Source organism: Ambystoma mexicanum, chromosome 12 (genome assembly GCF_040938575.1).
Source record: "Ambystoma mexicanum isolate Mex_15411 chromosome 12, UKY_AmexF1_1, whole genome shotgun sequence".
Lineage (NCBI taxonomy): Eukaryota > Metazoa > Chordata > Amphibia > Caudata > Ambystomatidae > Ambystoma > Ambystoma mexicanum.
This window is the reverse complement of record NC_090936.1, coordinates 38,955,593-38,982,450: the sequence shown is the minus strand read 5'-3', so window position 1 is coordinate 38,982,450 and position 26,858 is coordinate 38,955,593. Positions and strand designations below refer to the sequence as shown.

General features: G+C 44.0%; 1 protein-coding gene across 8 annotated transcripts in view; it reads left to right on the top strand.

Annotated features, from left to right (window-relative positions):
- FOXP2 (forkhead box P2) overlaps positions 1-26,858 on the top strand; it is a 289,073-nt gene that overhangs the window by 167,840 nt on the left and 94,375 nt on the right. For all 8 annotated transcript variants that reach the window (XM_069627894.1, XM_069627892.1, XM_069627896.1 and 5 more), the window contains one exon: positions 1,096-1,200. In XM_069627894.1, the coding sequence (XP_069483995.1) occupies positions 1,096-1,200 (105 nt within the window). The remainder of the gene's footprint in view (positions 1-1,095; positions 1,201-26,858) is intronic.

Below are 26,858 nucleotides of genomic sequence, written 5' to 3'. Positions count from 1 at the left end.
AATTCCAGCAAGTGTGCATGCCTTGGGTTTTATGTTGCGCAAACATACCCGGGAAGCCTACTAAGGTTGGAGTGCAAACGATCACGGCCAGGGTGCACAGGTGCGGGGGTGGGGTGGGCGGGTGAACCAGGACTTGCCACAATTATTCTAGGAACAATCAATCATTTGAAACTGGTGCTATTTACATACTAAATTAAACAACCTTTCAGTCAATTGTGCACCCCTGTTTCTTACGTTAAATATAACATTGAAATGGTACATCATAAAATGGGTAGCAAAGCATGGTCTGATCAACCTGTGGAGGGTCTTTCCAAGGCCCCACACTCACACTTACATGTATCTTGCTTCCTTTCTGAGAGGGTGTACAGTGCCTGCTTATTTGTGTTTTTACAATTACTAGATCTCAAATTGTGATTGTATACTACTTCCTGTGAATTTCTCCATGGTATCTTTGCAAAGTATCACAGATTTTCCTAAATGTTCCTACAATCCCAGCCATATATAGAGCAAGTTTTGAAATGTTGGACGCAGAATGATTTCTCTTTGCAGGTAAACATAAACATAATATAATCCAGATCATGGGTCTGCATCCTTTGGATCGCTAGATGTTTTGCACCACAACTCCCATCAGCCCTAGTAAGCATAGCCAATGATAAGGGATCAAGGGAATCGTAGTCTAAAACCTCTGGAGAGCCGCTGATTGCAGACAATCCAGAAAATGGTTAATGTTTCCCTGGCCCTTTGGATATTTTGGACTACACCTCCCACGATCATCCATGCCTGTTGTTGCTGACTAAGGCTGATGGGAGTTGAAGTATAAAACATCTGGAGGGCCACATGATGAGTAATCATTGTATGGATCCGTTTCAGCTCTAATAGTTCTGTACTGTTATCTGGGCTTGGATCATGGTGCCGTCACAATGTTTAACTCCGACAACTCCTAGCTTACTCCCAGTGTGCACGAGTACGTCAGAGTTACTGGTGGCCACGTCTTTGGGGATAGGCCCCCTATGAGCACAGATGTGTCGGGCACTAAAAGCCTGCAATGGTTAGGACATGTGTTTATGTATCTGACGCTGTGTTCTTTCACTGTAGCTCCTCCCATGAAGAGACCGGAGCCTCTCACACGCTGTATGGCCACGGGGTTTGCAAATGGCCTGGCTGCGAAAGCATTTGTGAAGACTTTGGACAGTTCTTGAAGTAAGTTGGTCTTGTGTAATCTCTGGCAGCATGGAAAAAAAACTGCGTAGTAGGTAGGGGACATGTAAGTGAACGTTTTTGAACTTTTATAAGTAAAAGTAGGATTTGTCTGTAGGTGTGAGGGTTTGGTAGCTGTGCTTCGCATTCCTTTGTAAAACCAATGCTAGGCAAAGTCTTAGATCAACTGGCTGAGACGACCGTAGAGTGGAAGCCGGCAATTGCTGATTGGCTGGTCGTGGTTGAGTGGAGCGATCAGTGATTGGCGAGCCGTTCTTTGTAGAGTAGGGTCTTAAAGCGCAGGATATATCAGTGTTGAAGATATGTCTATTAATGCACTCTTTTCACATGCTAGGCGCGAGCCTTTAACCCACCGAAAGGCACAGCGCTACAAAACCCAGCGGCGTATCCAAGCTGTGATTTATACCTTTTCCCGCTGTTGTCCCAATGTTGTCATGGCACATGCACTATGCTAAAGGAATTGTTCTGGCTTCATCAATACTCGGGTTAATTAGCTCACTTGAAATCGCGCTGCTTTGTTGCCAAGATTCCGGCAAACGCACTGAAAAGATGTGGGTACATGTTGTAGGCTACAGAGGATTAGAAAGCGCGGGCCGGCAATGCAGTGAAAACACTGTAAAATAGGATGGCTTACAAACAGAAGACTTTTTTTTCAATATATTTAACTCCTTCATCTGTATGTTCGGCACGTCGAGACCAAAATAGCTGATAATAACTTTCAAACTGTACTTCTTATTTTCGCACAAGGATTGAGTGGATATTTATGCCTAGTTCGGGGCTATTTTGAGAGTTTTTTTTGCGCTATTACATCAAATCGATCTTGTGCCTACTCTTTCTGTTCGTAGACTAAAACTGTTTCTTTTTTATACATTGGCAAAAGAAATTTGTTCAAAACCATTAAATGCAATAGATCTTGAAACCACATCGCGCAGCGGTAGATTACGCAGTCACCCCCAACCTCTGTGAAGGCATCATTCTTCTCCACAATTTATGACCCTGAAAAATAGAATAACTTTTTTTTTTTTACAAAAAGCCTACCTGAAATATATCACCTTTGATCTATTCCCACAAGTCATCCATCCACAATGTGCACCATGAACCCGTAGGCCCTTTTAAGCGAGGTAGCACTCTATGGATGCACGGGGATGCAAATCTTACGCTCGCACCAATAATCAGACCGACGCAGGAAGTTGGCAAAACACAACTGTTTTCATTTGCATTTGTCTAAAACGGAATACAACGGGTGTCGGCGGACAACCCAGAGCATAAGTCTCTCCACGTTTTACATGAAAAAAACACAGTTTTATAACAAAAACGCGTCATCATTGACGTCATACTACTTAGGGTTGTGGTTGGTCTACGGGGAACATCTAAGTATACTTTCTATATAGGAATGGGTTGTGATTGGGGTTCTACCGTCCGGTGGACAGATGCGACCTACCCCTAGTGCAAGTCATCTTCCATGTCATAAAAATACATGACGTTTCATTGGCTTTCAAACTATAAGGCTCTTTGCTACGCAGCCCTCTATAATTGGTTGGCGTGCTTGTACTCTTCTGGAATATTCCACTCGCTAGCAGCACGCAAGCTGGAACCTCAGGTGCTGGAGGAGAGAACCTGACCATACCTCCTCACCAAATTAGCCCACCATCCATCATCACTCCTACTGTCTGCCATTCAATGAGTCCTTTGAACTCGGCCTTGCAAAGGATCACTGTGCCTGAGAATAAAAGAGAGTGTGAGTATGGCCTTATCTTCTGGTTCCGGTGTAGCTTGCCGAAAGTTTATTTTCATCTTGACCATGTGACAGTAGACCATGTTTTGAGCTCCTTCTTCACACTTAATACTATTAAATGAATAAAACTTGGCCCTTTTAGTGTTTTTCCATTACACCTCAACACGAGCCCGTCTTGCTTCTCACGTTCATTGCATCTCCTCGAACAGATAACCAGTTTCTTGGCTGCCCCAACCCTTGACTCAGTGCGAGACATCCTTTCTTTAATTTTCCTTCACCGTCAGCTGTTTTCTTCAACTGTACCATACATTCAGCCCTTCTATTCACAGGGTGCAAGTTTGCTAAAACTCCTCCGTTTGGGCCTTGACCATCATCAATGGTCTACTTGAATTTTGTGTTTTTGTTTTGACCCGCAGTTTTCTCCTTTTCACACAGAGTGTGCATGGGGGTAAATAACTGAGGGTAAATGTTACACTCCGACCCGGTGAATGGTTGCTCATAGTTTTAATGCCCGACACAAGCAATCTGAACCTTGTTAACTCCCTCAGCTCTCCTTATCCTGACTCGCCTTTCCTTCGGGATGATAAGACGGGCTTCCTTGCCCATGTCACCTGGCATTGCCCTGTGTTACAGGTATAACTTCTTCATTATCCTATAATTTTGAATGCTGGTGTCATACATTGCAAAGATACTTCCCTTGAAATGATCATGCTTGATTGCGTACTTCAGACACATGTGCATTCCAGCATAATTTGAACATGGTAGCCAGGGTGGACCTCTTCACACGCTTCTGTGATTTTTGAAGGGAACGAATCAAGGGAACAGTTAAAAACCTACATTTGTTAAAAAAAAAGTAAGGTTCCCAACTATCCCCAAAATATATCTTATGAGAAGGCATGAATAGAGAAGATGAAAAGAGAAGGGGTACGATGAGACTTCACTGACACAAAACAGATTTCGCATGTCTGAATGAGGTTTACTGTGGCTATGATGGCTGACACCAATCTAGCGTAGAATACATGCTTAACTCACATTCCTGTTCTAAAATGGGAAAATTGTGGCAAGGTGGTGCAAAGGAATCATTCATAATTCAAGGTCCTTTTCATTTTGCCCATTCTGCGTGTGCTTGTGGCTAGTTTAATTTGTGGGCGTTCAAGGTTAACTAAGACGTGAGCTTTGACATTCCACGATCACAAGCGGCTTTAGCTCGAAATCTGGGCAAACATAGATCGGTTCAACTTGATTTCATTGACGGAAATAACTGAGTGCTAATTTACATTGTGGTAGCTACTTTGTGGCCTTTCTTTATATTTTTTCTTAAAATAGAGAGTCACCCCATACTCCAGCCCCCATCTACATTTACCCACTTCCCTATGACCCCCACCGCTCAACATATGTCTAACTACTTTTGCCGCTATAAAGTAACTACTGCAAAGTAATTTACTACCCAGTAACTCCTGTCAATGAAACAGTGGTGCACACAAATATCACAGAACATAAGCCAGCATTTTGTATGTTCTTTTTTTTCTCCACCCTGAACTGTTTTTATTTTTATTTTTTTCCCCATTGCTTATAGATATTTACTTTCATATTTTTTGGAAGCTTTTCCTTTACAAAATTTAAAATAAAAGAACGGACCATAGGTTTTGGGTAAGTACTGTGCTACAATATAAAATAAAAAAAATAATAAAAAAACATCTTGGTTGGTGAGGCTCAAATATCCAGTAGAGGTTTTATTTTTTCAATGATCTGCAGTAGTCATTTAATGTCCTAAACAGGTGAATTGCTGCGCATGCAAGAACATATTATATAAAGTGTGCCCATCTCTTCACTTGGCCAGATGTAGCACAGATTCTGACCAAACTGGCACAATCAAGGGGTCAGCACCTTGCAATGCACACTGTACCACAGCAAAGGCATATCACACACTTCCGCGTGTGTCAGGTCTGCTGCTCCCAGTGCACAGTCGCACCCATCTCTCTGAGTATGATGCCACAGTCCCTCTCTCGCTTTCCGTTCATAGTTTTGTTCTTCTGTAGCGCTTCATTCCAGATTCCTCACGCTTCTAAGCGCTGCAATAACAGAAGTCATTAATACCCATTTTGATGGTGCTCATTTTATCAACCTCAGATGGATGAAGGGCAAAGTCAGCCCTGCCATGGGACTCAAGCCTGTGTATTGCATGCTGCTTCATGTCTGAGGTGAGCGCTTTACTCATGAGCTATCCGCCCAGGCTGTTGCTGAAGGTCACATGAAGGAGAAAGTGCAATCAGGGACTGCAGCACCAAAGTTCTCAGGTGACCCTCCTGCAAAGGCTGGAAGGTTGGAATCCTGTGGGGGTCTGTAGGGACTCTCTGAGGGGGCCTAGCTGGACTGCCGTGCCCCTCTGGACTGGATTGTACAAGGCACATCCTAGGGGGTAGCTTTGCTTATACATTCTGTGCCAGACAATCTTCTTTTTTTACATCTCAGAACACCTCTAAGAACTGAAGGAATGCCTGCTCATGAATGCAGTAGGCCTGGTGTGGCTTCTTGTGCAATTCCAATGTGAGCCTGGTGCACAAACCGCACTATGCACTGTGGCGCGTGGTGCTTGCTGAGCTTCGTGCACTTGATGGCCTTCGTCGTGTAATGTAATGTGGGTTTGTGTGACGCACCGCTTCTCTGTTTGCAGCCTTGTTGGTTGCGTGAGGCTCTGCAGAGAAAGACGCGAGGCGTGGTGCTAATGGCATAGAGGAACAGGCGGGTGTGAAACCTCTGGTGTTGATAAGTACCGGCCTCGGTCTACGTGATTTGAGGGTGACACTTTTGAAGCAAGAGGGGGGACCCAAAGATCTGAAAAAATCAAAGCGCTGCGTGGCTGTGTTAGACAATCGAAGGGTGGTGTGATAGGACTAAAGGAGCGAGCTTTGCAACTTCTCCATCGAGGTTACTGTGCGTCTCGTAGGGATAAGCTTGCTGTGCTTGCTGTGCGTAAGGTGGGGATATAAGGTGGGGATAAGCTTGCTGTGCGTAAGGTAGGGATAAGCTTGCTGTGCGTAAGGTGGGGATAAGCTTGCTTTGCGTAAGGTGGGGATAAGCTTGCTTTGCGTAAGGTAGGGATAAGCTTGCTGTGCGTAAGGTAGGGATAAGCTTGCTTTGCGTGAGGTAGGGATAAGCTTGCTGTGCGTAAGGTGGGGATAAGCTTGCTTTGCGTAAGGTGGGGATAAGCTTGCTTTGCGTAAGGTGGGGATAAGCTTGCTGTGCGTAAGGTAGGGATAAGCTTGCTGTGCGTAAGGTGGGGATAAGCTTGCTGTGTGTAAGGTAGGGATAAGCTTGCTGTGCGTAAGGTGGGGATAAGCTTGCTGTGCGTGAGGTAGGGATAAGCTTGCTTTGCGTAAGGTAAGGATAAGCTTGCTTTGCGTAAGGTGGGGATAAGCTTGCTGTGCGTGAGGTAGGGATAAGCTTGCTTTGCGTAAGGTAAGGATAAGCTTGCTTTGCGTAAGGTGGGGATAAGCTTGCTGTGCGTGAGGTAGGGATAAGCTTGCTTTGCGTAAGGTAAGGATAAGCTTGCTTTGCGTAAGGTGGGGATAAGCTTGCTGTGCGTGAGGTAGGGATAAGCTTGCTTTGCGTAAGGTAAGGATAAGCTTGCTTTGCGTAAGGTGGGGATAAGCTTGCTGTGCGTGAGGTAGGGATAAGCTTGCTTTGCGTAAGGTAGGGATAAGCTTGCTTTGCGTGAGGTAGGGATAAGCTTGCTGTGCGTAAGGTGGGGATAAGCTTGCTTTGCGTAAGGTGGGGATAAGCTTGCTGTGCGTGAGGTAGGGATAAGCTTGCTTTGCGTAAGGTGGGGATAAGCTTGCTTTGCGTAAGGTAGGGATAAGCTTGCTGTGCGTGAGGTAGGGATAAGCTTGCTTTGCGTAAGGTAGGGATAAGCTTGCTTTGCGTAAGGTAGGGATAAGCTTGCTGTGCGTGAGGTAGGGATAAGCTTGCTTTGCGTAAGGTGGGGATAAGCTTGCTGTGCGTAAGGTGGGGATAAGCTTGCTGTGGGATAAGCTTGCTTTGCGTAAGGTGGGGATAAGCTTGCTGTGCGTAAGGTGGGGATAAGCTTGCTGTGCGTAAGGTGGGGATAAGCTTGCTGTGCGTAAGGTGGGGATAAGCTTGCTGTGCGTAAGGTGGGGATAAGCTTGCTGTGCGTAAGGTGGGGATAAGCTTGCTTTGCGTAAGGTGGGGATAAGCTTGCTTTTCGTAAGGTGGGGATAAGCTTGCTGTACGTGAGGTAGGGATAAGCTTGCTTTGCGTAAGGTAGGGATAAGCTTGCTTTGTGTGAGGTAGGGATAAGCTTGCTGTGCGTAAGGTGGGGATAAGCTTGCTGTGGGATAAGCTTGCTTTGCGTAAGGTGGGGATAAGCTTGCTTTGCGTAAGGTGGGGATAAGCTTGCTGTGCGTAAGGTGGGGATAAGCTTGCTGTGGGATAAGCTTGCTTTGCGTAAGGTAGGGATAAGCTTGCTGTGCGTAAGGTGGGGATAAGCTTGCTGTGCGTGAGGTAGGGATAAGCTTGCTTTGCGTAAGGTAAGGATAAGCTTGTTTTGTGTGAGGTAGGGCTAAGCTTGCTTTGCGTAAGGTAGGGATAAGCTTGCTTTGTGTGAGGTAGGGATAAGCTTGCTGTGCCTAAGGTGGTCTGTGTGTGTGAAGTGACAGGATATTTAGTGGTGAGCCGGCCAGTCACGGGGAAGAGGTGGTTTGGGATTAAGGCTCCCAGTTTTCAGTTTTTAATTGATTTTTACACATAAATACAGATGGAAATCAATGTGCTTTCTGTATGTACTTATTGATAAAAACAGGTCTTTCTGCTTGGTTCCCTATGCTGTCAATCATGCACCGTAGGCCAATCAGATTGCAGATTGGCAGTACGGAGAGTGTAAAAGTTGTATGAAAATAGCATTAACGTTCATGTTGCTGGCAGCATGTACCTTAAATCAGCAGCAATTGCAGGAGCAACCATTTGCCGCTACAGCAAAAATGGGGCTGGCATTTCTCTCCTGCATGGTTGCATGCATGCTTTAATAAATGCATTTTTGTGTTCACATAAATGCACAAAAATACTACTTGCAAATTATCTTTTTAATGTGACAAAAAATAAATATGGATAAATATAGGCAAAAAGGCCCAAAAATAAATATGGATAAATACAGATGGGAATGGCAGAGACATTTGTGATTAGTAAGGGCCCCTATGGGCCCTCAGTGCCAGCCAGAGCCATTCTCTTGCTGCTCCGTGAGTAGGGCGTGCCGCTCAGGTCAGCACGGGTGGTGCAAGTATTCCCGGGGCAACCGCATAATATTGTAATGTCCACCAATCAGATCTGTTTCTAGCACTTCTCATAGTCTGTGTTTACAGAAATCTGTGCATAAGCCCCCCCTATGGGATTACTTCCCCTGGCAGCCCGTTTGCTGGCGCGTATTATGGTAGCTCGGTGATGGGACATTTTTACGCGAGTCCAACTTGTGACGTGAACTGTCAATTCTACTGCATAGAAATGTTTGTTTAGAGGCTCACGCAAGAAAATAAAACCCACCGTCTCTGCAGATGCATCCGAGGCTGTGGATTATCAGCGAACACATAGTCGCGCCGCTTCGCTAGCGTAGTAATGGAAAGGCTTCGATGCGAGGCAAAATCTAGCTTTCAGTAAATATCGCAGAGTAGTCGGAGGATTTATACCTTATTTATTTATCAGACAAGTGCTTTCTGGGAAGGGAATGTGGATCGTGGTGTCTGCAGGATACATGCTGTGTAAATATGGAGCACTGATGCAGGGGAGTTGCTAGGTCTGGAAAAGATCCGGGGCTAAGCTAATGTCCAGGCTGTCAGGACTCGGGGCTAGCTAGTCTTTTGGCTGTAGCTCCTGAGCTTCTATCCGGGGCTACAGCCAAAAGATCCGGGGCTATAGCCCCCTCAGCCCCCCCCTAGCAACGCCCCTGCACTGATGCATTGAGGAGGCGTGCTTGATAGGTTGCTGGTGGGGGAATTGCCTTTCTTTTGATCCTTGCTCTGCCACTGCCCTTCCAGGTGCTTAAGTCATTGCACACCTTCTGCCACTGCCCTTCCGTGTATTTAAGTCATTTCACACCTTCTGCCATTGACCTTTTATGTGTTTAAGTCATTGCATCTCTTCTCCCACTGCTCTTTCATGTGCCTAAGCCATTGCCCATCTTCTGCCACTGCCCTTCCATGTGTTTAAGTCAGTGCACATCTCTGCCACTGCCCTTCCATGAGTTTGTAGTTTCCTATCTTCTGCCACTGCTCTTCCGTGTGTTTAAGCCATTGCACATCTTCTGCCACTGCCCTTCTGAGTGTTTAAGTCATTGCACATCTTCTGCCACTGCCCTTCTGTGTGTTTGTCATTACATCTCTTCTGCCATTGGTCTTACGTGTGTTTGTCATTGTATATCTCCTGCCACTGCCCTTCCATGTGTTTAAGTCAATTCCTGCCTTCTGCCACTGCCCTTCCATGTCTTTTGTCATTGCCTATCTTCTGCCACTGCCCTAAAATAATTGCACATCTTCTGCCACTGCTATTCCATGTGTTTAAGTCATTGCCTCCTCTTCTGCCACTGTCCTTCCAAGTGTTTAGGACATTGCACATCTTCTGCCACTGCCCTTCCGTGTGTTTAAGTCAATTCCCGCCTTCTGCCACTGCCCTTCTGTGTGTTTAAGTCATTGCACATCTTCTGCCACTGCCCTTCTGTGTGTTTAAGTCATTGCGCATCTTCTGCCACTGCCCTTCTGTGTGTTTAAGTCATTGCGCATCTTCTGCCACTGCCCTTCTGAGTGTTTAAGTCATTGCACATCTTCTGCCACTGCCCTTCAGTGTGTTTAAGTCATTGCACATCTTCTGCCACTGCCCTTCAGTGTGTTTAAGTCATTCCGCATCTTCTGCCAGTGCCCTTCTGTGTGTTTAAGTCATTGCACATCTTCTGCCACTGCCCTTCAGTGTGTTTAAGTCATTGCACATCTTCTGCCACTGCCCGTCAGTGTGTTTAAGTCATTGCGCATCTTCTGCCACTGCCCTTCTGTGTGTTTAAGTCATTGCACATCTTCTGCCACTGCCCTTCTGTGTGTTTAAGTCATGGCACATCTTCTGTCACTGCCCTTCTGTGTGTTTAAGTCATTGCACATCTTCTGCCACTGCTCTTCTGTGTGTTTAAGTCATTGCACATCTTCTGCCACTGCCCTTCTGTGTGTTTGTCATTACATCTCTTCTGCCATTGGTCTTATGTGTGTTTGTCATTGCATATCTCCTGCCACTGCCCTTCCATGTGTTTAAGTCAATTCCTGCCTTCTGCCACTGCCCTTCCATGTCTTTTGTCATTGCCTATCTTCTGCCACTGCCCTAAAGTAATTGCACATCTTCTGCCACTGCTATTCCATGTGTTTAAGTCATTGCCCCCTCTTCTGCCACTGTCCTTCCAAGTGTTTAGGACATTACACATCTTCTGCCACTGCCCTTCCGTGTGTTTAAGTCAATTCCCGCCTTCTGCCACTGCCCTTCTGTGTGTTTAAGTCATTGCACATCTTCTGCCACTGCCCTTCTGTGTGTTTAAGTCATTGCGCATCTTCTGCCAGTGCCCTTCTGTGTGTTTTTATGTCATTGCGCATCTTCTGCCAGTGCCCTTCTGTGTGTTTAAGTCATTGCACATCTTCTGCCACTGCCCTTCTGTATGTTTAAGTCATTGCACATCTTCTGCCACTGCCCTTCTTTGTGTTTAAGTCATTGCACATCTTCTGCCACTGCCCTTCTGTGTGTTTAAGTCATTGCACATCTTCTGCCACTGCCCTTCTGTGTGTTTAAGTCATTGCACATCTTCTGCCACTGCCCTTCTGTGTGTTTAAGTCATTGCACATCTTCTGCCACTGCCCTTCTGTATGTTTAGGACATTACACATCTTCTGCCACTGCCCTTCCGTGTGTTTAAGTCAATTCCCGCCTTCTGCCACTGCCCTTCTGTGTGTTTAAGTCATTGCACATCTTCTGCCACTGCCCTTCTGTGTGTTTAAGTCATTGCGCATCTTCTGCCAGTGCCCTTCTGTGTGTTTAAGTCATTGCGCATCTTCTGCCAGTGCCCTTCTGTGTGTTTAAGTCATTGCACATCTTCTGCCACTGCCCTTCTGTGTGTTTAAGTCATTGCACATCTTCTGCCACTGCCCTTCTGTGTGTTTGTCATTACATCTCTTCTGCCATTGGTCTTACGTGTGTTTGTCATTGCATATCTCCTGCCACTGCCCTTCCATGTGTTTAAGTCAATTCCTGCCTTCTGCCACTGCCCTTCCATGTCTTTTGTCATTGCCTATCTTCTGCCACTGCCCTAAAATAATTGCACATCTTCTGCCACTGCTATTCCATGTGTTTAAGTCATTGCCTCCTCTTCTGCCACTGTCCTTCCAAGTGTTTAGGACATTGCACATCTTCTGCCACTGCCCTTCCGTGTGTTTAAGTCAATTCCCGCCTTCTGCCACTGCCCTTCCATGTCTTTGTCATTGCCTATCTTCTGCCACTGCCCTAAAGTAATTGCACATCTTCTGCCACTGCTATTCCATGTGTTTAAGTCATTGCCCCCTCTTCTGCCACTGTCCTTCCAAGTGTTTAGGACATTACACATCTTCTGCCACTGCCCTTCCGTGTGTTTAAGTCAATTCCCGCCTTCTGCCACTGCCCTTCTGTGTGTTTAAGTCATTGCACATCTTCTGCCACTGCCCTTCTGTGTGTTTAAGTCATTGCGCATCTTCTGCCAGTGCCCTTCTGTGTGTTTAAGTCATTGCGCATCTTCTGCCAGTGCCCTTCTGTGTGTTTAAGTCATTGCGCATCTTCTGCCAGTGCCCTTCTGTGTGTTTAAGTCATTGCACATCTTCTGCCACTGCCCTTCTGTGTGTTTAAGTCATTGCACATCTTCTGCCACTGCCCTTCTGTATGTTTAAGTCATTGCACATCTTCTGCCACTGCCCTTCTTTGTGTTTAAGTCATTGCACATCTTCTGCCACTGCCCTTCTGTGTGTTTAAGTCATTGCACATCTTCTGCCACTGCCCTTCTGTATGTTTAAGTCATTGCCCCCTCTTCTGCCACTGTCCTTCCAAGTGTTTAGGACATTACACATCTTCTGCCACTGCCCTTCCGTGTGTTTAAGTCAATTCCCGCCTTCTGCCACTGCCCTTCTGTGTGTTTAAGTCATTGCACATCTTCTGCCACTGCCCTTCTGTGTGTTTAAGTCATTGCACATCTTCTGCCACTGCCCTTCTGTATGTTTAAGTCATTGCACATCTTCTGCCACTGCCCTTCTGTATGTTTAAGTCATTGCACATCTTCTGCCACTGCCCTTCTTTGTGTTTAAGTCATTGCACATCTTCTGCCACTGCCCTTCTGCGTGTTTAAGTCATTGCACATCTTCTGCCACTGCCCTTCTGTATGTTTAAGTCATTCCCCCCTCTTCTGCCACTGTCCTTCCAAGTGTTTAGGACATTACACATCTTCTGCCACTGCCCTTCCGTGTGTTTAAGTCAATTCCCGCCTTCTGCCACTGCCCTTCTGTGTGTTTAAGTCATTGCGCATCTTCTGCCAGTGCCCTTCTGTGTGTTTAAGTCATTGCGCATCTTCTGCCAGTGCCCTTCTGTGTGTTTAAGTCATTGCACATCTTCTGCCACTGCCCTTCTGTGTGTTTAAGTCATTGCACATCTTCTGCCACTGCCCTTCTGTATGTTTAAGTCATTGCACATTTTCTGCCACTGCCCTTCTGTATGTTTAAGTCATTGCACATCTTCTGCCACTGCCCTTCTGTGTGTTTAAGTCAATTCCCGCCTTCTGCCACTGCCCTTCTGTGTGTTTAAGTCATTGCACATCTTCTGCCACTGCCCTTCTTTGTGTTTAAGTCATTGCACATCTTCTGCCACTGCCCTTCTTTGTGTTTAAGTCATTGCACATCTTCTGCCACTGCCCTTCTGTGTGTTTAAGTCATTGCACATCTTCTGCCACTGCCCTTCTTTGTGTTTAAGTCATTGCACATCTTCTGCCACTGCCCTTCTGTGTGTTTAAGTCATTGCACATCTTCTGTCACTGTCCTTCTAAGTGTTTAGGACATTGCAATTCTTCTGCCTCTGTACGTCCTTGGAAATGGCTGTAGTTTGAAACAACTAGGGGGTAGTCATCAATTTGCTAATCCGTTCTTTTTCCACGGTTTTATTGATATAACATGGGAGCAAAGGTGTGTGTCGTGTTTTGAAGCAAGCCATCAATTCTGCTCCACAACCTTTTAGCAGATATCTTTTTGAACCTTCAGTGCAAGTTTGTTTAATCCCACTATAGGGTTTGTATATTTACAAGTTGCCAATTTAAGTACATGTTGCATTGCGCAACCTCCAATAAAATAACTTGAGATTATAATTATAACCCATACACCTTCCTAACTGCTCAAATGATAAATGTGCCGGCTGTAGGTTCTGTGCACACGTGCAGACGTGAACAGGAAAATCCATGCGACCATTGACACACACACCCTGTGGTGACAACCTCCATGTCACACTGAAGGTTCCCGCCACACCTGAGTTTCTTCAGGTGCATCAGTGAAGGCTAGTCTCGGGTGCGTGCAACAGTGAAGGATAGTCTCGTTTGCGTGCATCAGTGAAGGCTAGTTTCGGGTACGTGCATCAGTGAAGGCTAGTCTTGGGTGCGTGCATCAGTGAAGGCTAGTCTCGGGTGCATCAGTGAAGGATAGTCTCGGGTATGTGCATCAGTGAAGGCTAGTCTCGGGTGCATCAGTGAAGGCTACTCTCGGGTGCATCAGTGAAGGCTAGTCTCAGGTATGTGCATCAGTGAAGGCTAGTCTCGGGTGCATCAGTGAAGGCTAGTCTCAGGTGTGTGCATCAGTGAAGGTTAGTCTTGGGTGCGTGCATCAGTGAAGGCTAGTTTCGGGTGCATCAGTGAAGGCTAGTCGCGGGTGCATCACTGAAGGCTAGTCTCGGGTGCATCAGTGAAGGCTAGTCTCAGGTGCATCAGTGAAGGCTAGTCTTGGGTGCATCAGTGAAGGCTAGTCTCGGGTGCATCAGTGAAGACTAGTCTCAGGTGCATGCATCAGTGAAGACTAGTCTCGGGTGCATGCATCAGTGAAGGCTAGTCTCAGGTGCGTGCATCAGTGAAGGCTAGTCTCAGGTGCGTGCATCAGTGAAGGCTAGTTTCGGGTGCATCAGTGAAGGCTAGTCTCGGGTACGTGCATCAGTGAAGGCTAGTCTCGGGTACATCAGTGAAGGCTACTCTCGGGTGCATCAGTGAAGGCCAGTCTCAGGTGCGTGCACCAGTGAAGGTTAGTCTCGGGTGCGTGCATCAGTGAAGGCTAGTCTCGGGTACGTGCATCAGTGAAGGCTAGTCTCAGGTGCATCAGTGAAGGCTACTCTCGGGTGCATCAGTGAAGGCCAGTCTCAGGTGCGTGCATCAGTGAAGGTTAGTCTCGGGTGCGTGCATCAGTGAAGGCTAGTCTCAGGTGCGTGCATCAGTGAAGGCTAGTCTTGGGTGCGTGCATCAGTGAAGGCTAGTCTCGGGTACGTGCATCAGTGAAGGCTAGTCTCAGGTGCATCAGTGAAGGCTACTCTCGGGTGCATCAGTGAAGGCCAGTCTCAGGTGCGTGCATCAGTGAAGGTTAGTCTTGGGTGCGTGCATCAGTGAAGGCTAGTCTCGGGTGCATCAGTGAAGGCGTGTCTCAGGTGCATCAGTGAAGGCTAGTCTCAGGTGCATCAGTGAAGGCTACTCTCGGGTGCATCAGTGAAGGCCAGTCTCAGGTGCGTGCATCAGTGAAGGTTAGTCTTGGGTGCGTGCATCAGTGAAGGCTAGTCTCGGGTGTATCAGTGAAGGCTAGTCTCAGGTGCATCAGTGAAGGCTAGTCTCGGGTGCATCAGTGAAGGCTAGTCTCAGGTGCATCAGGGAAGGCTAGTCTCAGGTGCATCAGTGAAGGCTAGTCTCGGGTGCATCAGTGAAAGCTAGTCTCGGGTGCATCAGTGAAGGCTAGTCTCAGGTGCGTGCATCAGTGAAGGTTAGTCTTGGGTGCGTGCATCAGTGAAGGCTAGTCTCGGGTGTATCAGTGAAGGCTAGTCTCGGGTGCATCAGTGAAGGCTAGTCTCAGGTGCGTGCATCAGTGAAGGTTAGTCTTGGGTGCGTGCATCAGTGAAGGCTAGTCTCGGGTGTATCAGTGAAGGCTAGTCTCGGGTGCATCAGTGAAGGCTAGTCTCGGGTGCATCAGGGAAGGCTAGTCTCAGGTGCATCAGTGAAGGCTAGTCTCGGGTGCATCAGTGAAAGCTAGTCTCGGGTGCATCAGTGAAGGCTAGTCTCAGGTGCGTGCATCAGTGAAGGTTAGTCTTGGGTGCGTGCATCAGTGAAGGCTAGTCTCGGGTGTATCAGTGAAGGCTAGTCTCAGGTGCATCAGTGAAGGCTAGTCTCGGGTGCATCAGTGAAGGCTAGTCTCGGGTGCATCAGGGAAGGCTAGTCTCAGGTGCATCAGTGAAGGCTAGTCTCGGGTGCATCAGTGAAAGCTAGTCTCGGGTGCATCAGTGAAGGCTAGTCTCAGGTGCGTGCATCAGGGAAGGCTAGTCTCGGGTGTATCAGTGAAGGCTAGTCTCGGGTGCATCAGTGAAGGCTAGTCTCGGGTGCATCAGTGAAGGCTAGTCTCGGGTGCATCAGTGAAAGCTAGTCTCGGGTGCATATCAGTGAAGGCTAGTCTCAGGTGCGTGCATCCGTGAATGTTAGTCTTGGGTGCCTGCATCAGTGAAGTCTAGTCTCGGGTGCATCAGTGAAGGCTAGTCTGGGGTGCATCAGTGAAGGCTAGTCTCGGGTGTATCAGTGAAGGCTAGCCTCAGGTGCATCAGTGAAGGCTATTCTCAGACCCCCTTTCTTATAGTCTCTTTGGCATCATCTATAGCTCTTCTGATAATGTGGTCGCACATGCGGTAACGCAGTGGGTGCAAACGAAATGTTGGAGTTTCTTAAAACTGAGGACCTTTGTGATCAGGTCAATATCCAGTCTCCGGAGGATAGCTCAGGGGCAATGCGCTCACCTTGGAAGCAAGGCGACCGGAGCAACACAGGATCGATTCCCAAGTCCACGCTTAGAAACTTCTCTGTGTTAAGCGTGTTATAATTAACCAATTATATATACAACTACGGTTCCATTGGGTGTCTATACACTGACGTCCTTGACCCTTCTTCCAGCACTGGGCAAGTATTCCTTGCATCATGGTGGTGCCCTGGGCTGCCTGGTTCAGTTGACCTTTTGCAAAACCCGGGTCAATATGAGAAGCTTTACCAACATTGTTGTGTTATCTTGGTACTAACCACCCAAGTGTTGTAAATGCTTTAGAGCAAGTGTAATCAGAGAAGGTTTAGAATATGTTCTAGGCCAGAAATTGGCAACATGGTGCTCTCTACATGATGTGGACTACAGCTCCCATCAGTCCTAGCCAGCATATGATATATATATTATTTAAAACACGCTTAATCCCCAGAGGTTTCTAAGCGTGGAACCGGAGATCGAACCTGTGGTGCTCCATGTCGCCCTAGCCAGCATATGATGTGATAGGTTTTTTATAACATGCCTAATACCCAGAGGTTTCTAAGCGTGGACCCGGGGGTTCGAACCTCTGGTGCTCCGTGTTGTCTTGCTTCCAAGGCGAGCATGGGATTAGAACCTACACAGTCCAGTTTCAAACTTTGATTTAGCAGCAACTGCACACCTAATCACATCTCATCTTTTCCCCAGCCTTTCTTTACGTAATATTGCACTTGAGTCAGGCTTTTTACTGTGTGTCTAAATGCTCCCCAATCCAGCATCAATGTAAGAAAACACAAGGAGGTCAAGCGATTAGAAAGCGCGGCTTAGATTCTGCTTAAAAAGTGACAACTTAACGAAGCAGACCTAGTACCAGTTGCCAGTCCCCATCCTTATTCAATGAGTGCACATTATCCTTTTAAAGTTTACAACTTGACCAAGTTACGCCTCTAGATTGACACAGTCAGAGAAGTTGCTAATGTTACACTACCACTCAAGTGTGTGTATTAATACTCACTGTTATGTTTTTTTAAGGCCCGTGGATTGACACTTAAAACAGTAGCTCACACTTGTTTCACACACACACACACACACACACACATTCTCAGGGCTTACCATTATCTCTTAATTTTATTTGAAAACAAAGAGATAAATCAATGTAGAATTGTAATACATTGGAAAAAGTCATGAATGAAAACAAATGAAATGACATTTTAATCCAAAGAAAAAGTCACAAACTAACTCATACTACCACTCCGATCTATCACCTAAAACAAATACTATTAAACTCTTTTATACGCCTAAGGAAAAGGCGCAAGTCAAAAGAGGTAAAACCTCCTCCCACTCCCACCCGTTGATAATTCCGTTGAGTATTTAGAATTAATAATCTAGCACGTGCACAGAACAGAGGTGGAGTTTAGGTCAGACACATATCAGTCCCCCCTCTTGATTAGATTTCAGGTGCAAAGTATTTGAAGTCACTTCCGAAAGATCTCTTCTTTCACATTTCCGTTCTTCGTTGATCTAGTAGAATACTTGTCTGAATTCAACCCATGAATACTGAAGCTCCTCCCTGCCCTCTGCGGCTCAGCCCAGAGAACAAACAAGCCCCAACACCAGGCTTTACAATCAACTAAGGCACAAGAAATAGCGAATCATTATAAACTAAGTACAACATGATTTCTCCTCTTGAAAAGTTAAGAAAAATACTATGAAGCTTGTTAAAGAGGTAATATTTGAGATCTTTTCTGATTTTACTGCACAACACCATGTTTTGTGACATGTCTAAAGGCATAGAGGTCAGACTTCCTAGAAGACTGAGTAACACATGCACCATGGCAAGCAATGTAGAGTATGAAATGTCTTGCTAAGCATAAGGCTCCGGGAAAGCTTTGGAAACATGACCAAAGCGTGATCCCTCACCGCTGACTTTTTGAAAACACAAAACTGACCGGGGGTGTTTTATGATCATTAACCTGAAAATACTCAAATGTTCAACATCGTTTCACTTATTGTGTTACTACGCTGAGAGGACACATTTGTTTTCTTAATCTCAAATCCTAGGGAAACCTACACAATTACAAATGAGTTACACCAGTACTTTGTTTAAGTTAGAGGAAGGATCAGTGTATAAAGTGTTAAGTGTCAAGACACAAAGTAAAAACTGGAAACATTAAAACATTCAAAAGAAATGTTATTAATTTGCATATTAGGACAGAAATGTAAAAATGCAATTTAACAACAGACTCAAATTTTCTTTTTTTTTTAAAAAGGTATATGACCCAAAAATGTTTATAGTTTTTTAAATTGCACTGTGCACTGGTGTTGGCAGAAAGTAACCATTTGCGGGTGACTACGTTTACAAGTCAGAAGATTGCTAAGAACATTTTGCGACGCTAGTTTTCCATTACTGTCTTATAAATGCCACTGAGCAGATAGAAAACACTTTCAAACATTAGTCAACTTTGTCTCCAAAATTAATGACCATTCCAGCGCTATAAGCACGTTTCAATGTAAACAGATGTGACTTTTAAAAATAGCATGAAAGGGCTTACAAAATAACATTTCAGCCAGCAGCCAAGTGTTATTTTAGTCTATATGTAACAGACGCCAGGAAATAAAACCCAATCTTCCAACAAAATGGATAAAGCGTCTCCTTTATAAAGAAACAAATCAGTGTCATAGAAGAAGAGTGTCGCAATAAAAGTAATTTGAGAAGTAGTTTTTCTGTATAAAAATGAACCTTTTTTGGTATTGTATTTAAAAGACTGTTGAAATAAATGTGCTGTGTAATAGCGTTCATTGTCATACAAAAGTTCAGAAATATAAACATGTATAATACAAGTAAACATGTCAAAACAATGCGACCATCGAAGGTACAGTTTCACATGAAAACCTTTAGTGAGTACAATGCGCACTGTCTGCCTCAGCTCATGGAACTAAGGTCTAACAAAACCAAACAGTAATAGTAACGTTTTTTGACAAAGGTTTGCATGTTTTTGGAAGATACATAATGCAGCTAAGAAATTATATTTTAAAGATCCATGTATGGTCCATTTCCATAATTTCACCAGGGAACAGTTAAGTGGGGTATTTCAATCAGTCGATATCTGTTTTTGACAGAACAACAGAGAAATATAATTAAGCATGTTAAAGTGCTTCTTATAAAACCTGTTATATAAACAAAGGGGATTTCTGTGGGTATTTCCATCATTGTAACTTTTCCCATCCATACGTGTTACTTTTTTAAGAAACTGTGTCCTGTTTCCCAGCAGGTTACAAAGAATTATCAGTCTAGAGCATATTGTGAATGGAATGTAACTTTCATTTGTCTTTCCTCCCCCACACCTCAAATCAATTAGTTGTCAGTGAATTTTGTGTAGAGAATGACAACATGAAAAACTCGTAGAGCTTGCCTTGTTTTTTAAGACTCTTGGAGCCTGATTTATAAAAGCATTTTAAAATCTCATTGAAAAGTGCTTTGTAAATCAGGCTCTGGTGGTCTTTAATCCTAGCTTGTTAAGACACAATTGTCTTAAGCAAGCCCTGAACGTCTTGAATGACATAAATTGTGTCAAACTCACTTACTTACTCTGTTTTGGCCATACTCTTTTTAGGTATATTGAAAAACCATAAACAAAATCTTTCCTGTATTTGAACACCACGTTTTGAATACAGTCATATTATTCACTTTGTTCTGGAAAAATACTGATTTTTAGTCAAAAAGATGTTGGTATTGGAAGTACCAATAGACTAATCTTGACAAAAAACACAAAGCACACATGTAATGTTCAACCTCTCGGCTGTCCTAGATGTTTTGATCTGCATAACTCTCCATTTAAATACATCCTCTACAGTGTTGACATTTTCTGGACAAAAAGACGCTATATTTCAAACCAAAATAGACCTACGTAAGTTTAGACGTAAGCTTAGGTTTAGGTAATATTTTTTCCTATGAAAATTGATTATTCACTAGGACTAACAATAACGCAAATGACTGCTCCAAATAAAAATCCAACTCTAGTCTCTACGACCCAAATGAGAAACCCATCCTCTTTTAGCGAGGTGACACCCAGGCTAATTAAAACCTCTCAACAACTTCAACCACTGCATTATTAATGGACCTCTGATATTTGTTCTGACACTGATCTAACTTTATTATCTTGGCTTTGTTGATATTACACAATAGTCCATCGAATGAGGAAATTGATTTAATGCAATTAACACCTATTTGAAGACCATTTGGGTTCTGGAAAGAGAAACATTGTCACCAAACATAGCACATGGTGTCTTCTCTTTTTGGAAGGAAGCAGTTTAATTGCAGAAGAATTACCTGCACTTAAATCATATTTACATTGAAAAGGAACAGGGCCACGAATTATCCTAATTTGAGACCAATCCTCACAAGGAGGGAATTATGTCTGGTGCCACCCTTTCCCAGGAATACTTGGGTACCAATTGCACCAGCTAGGGCAAAGAGAATTGGCAAGAAAATGGCCAGAAAGCCATTTTCAGTTTCTTTTTTTCTCCAAAGATATACCCAGTTAACTAAAAAAAAAAGCATACATACAGATTTCCTGGATGCACCCAAATATATTTGTTATTTAATGTGCACCCCTCAAAGAATGAGCCTCAGCACCCTGTACGATCTTATCCTGATAGTTAAAAACAGGGAAACGTTTCATCGCAGGTCTCCAGTAGCTTAAGGATCATTTAAGAACTATTTTGCCTAACTGTTCAGTGAAGGATATTAAGAGGTTTGTACAGGATCCATGTAACAGACTTTTTTAATAGATCAGAACTGTAAAACCTCCCTTCCCGTCAGTCAGAGATTTTCCTGTTCCTATGCACTCATTTGAAAACCACAAAAATAATATTTAAAGAAGAAAGTGTCTTTCAAAAGTGAAGACAGTCCACTTTTAATAGCAAAGACTAGTCAAATGAAATGTGCTAACACAAGACATATATTTTGATTATTATTATTATAATATATTAGTAGAGCACACACCTAGCTCGAGAGCAACGGAGTGCTGTACAGGTTATAAAGCATGATTGAGTAATTGTGTTTATTTTTGACACGCAGCCCCTGAAAACATTACAGGAGTATAAAAATAACATATACAATATTGTACAGCCACCACAAAAAATGCAACCCCATCAATTAAACCAGTCCACAGACGCTGTATGTAAAATATATATGTAAAGGTGCACCCAAGATCACACAATTAGTCAGAATAACACTCAATGATGGAGAACTCAGGTGCATGTCAAAGTTTAGCTTTAATCTAGCTGGGAAAGCATATAAGCATCTTGTTCTCGTAGCTCACAACGTTTTCAATGACGGCAAGAGAATTTTGTACCAAAACTACATCAGCGATGATTTCACATTACTCTGTCAGTTTACAAAACCTACGGGGAAGTTGGGGTGGTTAATAGTTTATGCTACATATGTGGTGCAGAGGGGTTATTTACTTGATTGGTCACGGCATATCTGATGGCTCCTCCTGGACCCACCCTACTATTGATAATATGTTTAATACATCATTACAGGGACAGCTAATTGGTTGGCATCACCCTTCATAGGCGGTGTGATAAGAGGACTTCTTATTGGTTGGCATCTAGCTTTCTAACCTTAGACATTCTGACAAGGCATCAAGACATGAGTGAGACACAGGTGGTGGGAGAGAACTCTGCAGTCTTACATCATTCCAATTAAAGAACACAGGTGTCTTATCTGTGTTTGGCTCATAATGAATAGCCAGTGTTTCATATAGATGGAACACATGTTGGGGTACTGTGTTTGAGAGTGGATTTCCATCTATTTATTAAGGTTTTAGCTAATTCTAACATGCATGTTGTGTTCTTTGTGCCCATTGGGGACACTAGTCAGTTACCTTCCTATAGTCTTTTGGCTTTCTGATCTTGTGCACCTGGACATCAATGGTTGTTTGTGCTCTTATTAAAATTAATTAATCTTGGGAGTCTGCTGCTTCTCGCCCTGGGAACTGTTATCTTGCACTTGCGTTCCGTTCTTCTATTACTCCCTTCCTAGTTTTTTACCTTGGCTCTGGCTGTGAGCTGCTGTCTGGACTCTTCATGAGTTTCTAGAATACATGTGGTTTTGTAAATTCTGCATCTTTGGTTTTGAGGCCTTGCTAATTCTGAGACCTGCTGCGGCCTCTGTGTTAGGAAAATGGCTACACTTCTGTCTTCCCGTCTTCCATATTGGCAACCTATAGCTGTGTCCTTTCATCGTGTAGGTCTTCCATACTTTGGTGTCCCTGACCATGTATTCAGCGTTTTATCTACCTCTAATCCAACGGCCCTAACAGGGTAGTGAACCCATTTCTTGGTACCCAGAAGCCTCCTATGCCTTTATACTATGTTACACTATTTATACCGCACACTATTTGTGCACTCTAAAAACTACTTTTAGTCCTTACTTGTGTTGCACAACCTAACTAATCCTTTATGGCAGATTGCATGTTCATTCATTTTAGTTAAGCGTACTGTTGCATAGAGCTCAGCTTCAACTCATATTATCAACCACCTCTAGGTTCACGGGGTAGCAAGACTGTCTCCGCTTGTAACATTTCTCGACATTGCAGTACTGACGCGGGGTTGGGGCAGAAGATAGTACGGGAGCATTAATCTGCTCCACCCCATATACATAAACACCCAATTTACTTATACAAACATAACCTTACAGTTAAGATTAGAATGTTTAGAAAATTAGAATCATGAAAAATCAGATATCTCAAAACAGAAAAAGCAAAACCATGAACACATGCCTAAACACGCATCTACATTTACTATATAAAGATGAGTGAAAGCTGTGATTATATCGTAATAAAAAAACCTATCCTATCCCAAGCCTATTTTATCGATAAAATTAGCCTATCACTATGTAGACCATTAATTAAAAATGAGTAGCCTTTCCCTTCTCAAAGCTCGTCGTCTAGTTTATAAATGGCAAACACTGCGCTGTGTATTTAAGGAGACTTACAGCACAAAGTGGCAGCTTTTACTGTTCTCATACCACAAGTCTTTATGCACAGAATTAGCCACGTAGGCCTTGCTGCACTATATGGGAGCAGAAACGCATGGAAGTAAGCCTGAAGACCATGATGGTTGAATAAAGGTCTTTGGATGAGGATGAAATGAATGGCAAATGTACATAGACTAGTATTACCTTCATTCCAGTTTTCAGTTACATGTGCGAGAGGTAAAATAGTCATATGGCATTTCAAAGACAGGAACTTAAGATAACTTGGTTTTATCCTGTCCCGGTAATACTCAATGCTCAGGTTGGATTCACTATCCATAGAGTCACTGAAATGAACATTTGATAGAGTGCTTTGTGTCACAGCGCTCACTATCTATTAGGAGTATTTTTTCGATAAATCCCATTTTTTTCCCAGTTAGTTCAAAACTCTGACAAATGAACCTGCAACAGTATTTCTCTCAAATGTTTTTTTCCCTTTTTCTTGTTTCTTTTTTCTCCACCTGAGGACCTTACCAAGTCCAGTAGGACCCACGTATGGCTTCTTGGTACACAACAACCTTGGCCAGAGTAAAATAGGTTTGGGACAAGCAAAGTAATCCACCTCCATCAATCCAACTTCAGATTTCAAGGGGATTGTTGGTGTCGCTCTTGGAATAGATAACAGGGAACATAAGATAGTATTGTCTTGAATTATCAGTCTTCCCGACTTTAAACCTTTCATGGCAGGGCTGATTCCTTTCCCAATCTTTTACTAAAAGAAATGCTTGCCTCCTCCAAGACTGAGAGATAAAACTTTTACCCATATGTTCCTAACATGACCTTTTCTACTAATCCTAATATTATGAATGTGCCCAGTATTCAGTATGTTGCAGCCTTGTAAATTCAGACTTATGTAGAGTTTGTCTATGCATGGCAAGCCATTGAGTTTGACGCTTTGCCATTTTTTTGGCAAGCCATGTTTTTCCATAATTCTTGAAGCATATTATATTGTTTGCTGAGACGGCTGCCAGTCTTAGATATTGAAACAGCGTCATCCACATACAACAGGAACCGTTTTCATTGCCGTCAATTTAGGAGGGCGTTTTTCTGTAATGCAAAACTATCTTCATGCAACCTCTTAATGGCCTTCCAAAGAGCCAGAGGTTGAGTAGTACACAGGTGGGCGCATAGTGATTGAGAGCGAGAGTGATGAATGCATGACCTCGAACATCAGTTCACATCATGTCTCAAAGATCAAATGAATTGATCAAAACTCCAACGTTCAAGAAAATAGCTGTACAGTCTTCCTGAGTACTGTAAACAAATTGATGGACCAAAGAGTGAATAAGTAGAAGAGAGGGGAGGATATTTATTTAGAAGAAGTTGATGGATGATCTCCAACATCCCTTACATCATGTCTCAAAGATCAGATGGATTGATCAAAACTCCAACATTATTATCTATTGAAGAAAATATCTTTACAGTCTTTCTGAAGACTGTAAACAAATTGATGGACCAAATAGTGAATAAGTAGAAGAGAGGAGAGGATATTTATTTAGAAGTTGATGGATGGATCATTTCCAACATCCATTTCCTTCATGTCTCAAAGATAAGGCAGAGCGATTAAAGCTCCATCATTAAATTATGTACAAGGAAAGATCTCTCCATCCTTCCTGAAGACGGTAAGCACATTTGCTGGGCCAAAGGTTGAATGAGTAGGAGAGGATTGAGGAAAGTTACTGAGAATTAGGTGGATGGATGGATGGATGGAGGGGCAGAGAGACACACACAGGTAGATGGATGAAGAAGGGATTGACTGACATGTTAACGAGTTGCTACTGTGATGCTACTGTAAATTTAACAGCATGCTGTATTCTCTTTTTCCTTTGGCAGTCTTAGATTAAGAAATAGATGCTGGCTTAGAATAGATGTATTTTTTAGTTTATATATCTTTGATCAGACAGTGTTGTCTACGGTCATAGTAATAATGATGGCTGTCACTGTGGTGTACTTTCTCATATATAGAGAGTTTAAAATGATCAACAAAGTGTCAGCTAACCGGAGGTTCAACACCCCAGTGAGAAATAACCAGTGGGTTATCGATATACATCAGAAATGTCAATCCACAAATGCTATGTCAAGCGATAGGGCGCGTTCTGATTTTACTCTGATCCTCATATAGTAATGGATGTGCTTTACGCGGTTCCATGTGCCGGCGCTCTTTTCTGGATCTTTCACCAGGACAGTTTATTAAAAACAAAATATCCGCTGGCAGGTAGTTCTGCTCTGCTCCTGTTGGCCCTTTTCCTCAAGTGCTTGCAATTTCTTTTGTGAATGGAGTTGCCTTGCGTGTGATCATGCCATGCGAGTCCACCTCCCCTCGCGCACACACCTGCTGCAATTTTCTTTTCTTTTCTGGACCGAATGTCGGTCAAGCACATCATTTATTCCATTTCCAAAACAAAAATCAATCCACCTGGAAAGCGGCCGTTGAATTAGAAGTGGGCCGCAGAATGTTTGCACTTTCTGCCCGCACCTCTCTGTTTGAACTGCAGTCGCGGTGCGCGTCTCATTAGGGGGCATTAGGGACTGGAGCCCACCACAATTCCAGGGCTTGCTCTGCCCTTATTAGTGCATAGTAGAGTAGAAAGCATTTAAATATTTCATAGGGGATGCCATAATTCGTGTGTAATCGCCTTGTTAGCAGACAGAAGAGGAGAGAGCGGGCCTGCGAAATGGCGTGGGCCTAATTCAAAGACCTTTAGCGTTGCGAAGCGCGCTATTGGCAGCTAGTGGGAAGCTGTGAAGTATGGCCAGCCATAAGTAAAAGAAAGGAAAGGTCTTTTAATAAGCATCATGCTGGATAACACCCTACTTGCTCTGTTTGAAGCAGCCATAAATCATGGCAAACGTAATGTAGCAAATGCATGAGATGGCATTGCGGCGCGCCCGCACGAAACGGGGTAAGCGCAACATTAGTTCCCACTTCCTGTGAGGGCCTGATTAAATGATTAATGCAATGTCGCTCTGCATATGCCTTTTGAAACAGCAATTAGCCACCACCAGCGGGGAGAAAAAAAATATCCACTTATTTTTTTTGAGAACTATTTTTTTCTTGGCCGGCGCATGGAATGTTCCAGAAAGGGGGCGGGGACGGTCCTTGAAAAGTTTAAAAAGCATACAACGAAATCATTTTGGGAAAAGGCAATCATTGTAAGTGCACACATTCATAATTCAACGCTTTCTTTTTTTGTCTTATGGCATGCATTGAGTTCCCGGCCTATTCCTGTAGTCTGATTGGCGTAATTAAGTAGGGGTGCCTGAATAAGGTCTTTTATTTAACATATCACTGGTAAACAATGGCGAGGGAAGGAGCAGGGAGACGTGCCAGAGGTGTGTGTGTGTGCTTCTCCACCCCCCCGCCCCCCTGTAATCCACCGAAGCCTGCGCTATAAGCGATCCGTGAAGGGGCTGCTAGCTACCCTGTAATTACTGGAGGGAAAGTGGCAGCTCTGGCGCCCTATAGCCATGTGTCCTCCACGAGCGCTTTGTGAGTTTGTCACCAGTGATAATGTAGATGCCGGCTCGTTACCGAACATCACAACACCCGCACGCCGGAGAAGAAAAGACTATTTTTAATGGCTAGCCTCTTTTGTGTGCTCTTGAAAAAAATGCAATCAAGAGAAAAAATGAAAAGACGTGGTTGACTGTTATTGTGTGGTGGCCGGGCAGCCTGTGTGCCACCAGTGAAAGGTTGCATAGATAAATTGCAGGCATCTCCCTGACGGGGGCCCGTCAATGCAAACACTGTGGGGGTGTTGGCGGCTCAAAAGTCAACACGTTTTTCTGTCGTGGTTGTTCGCGGG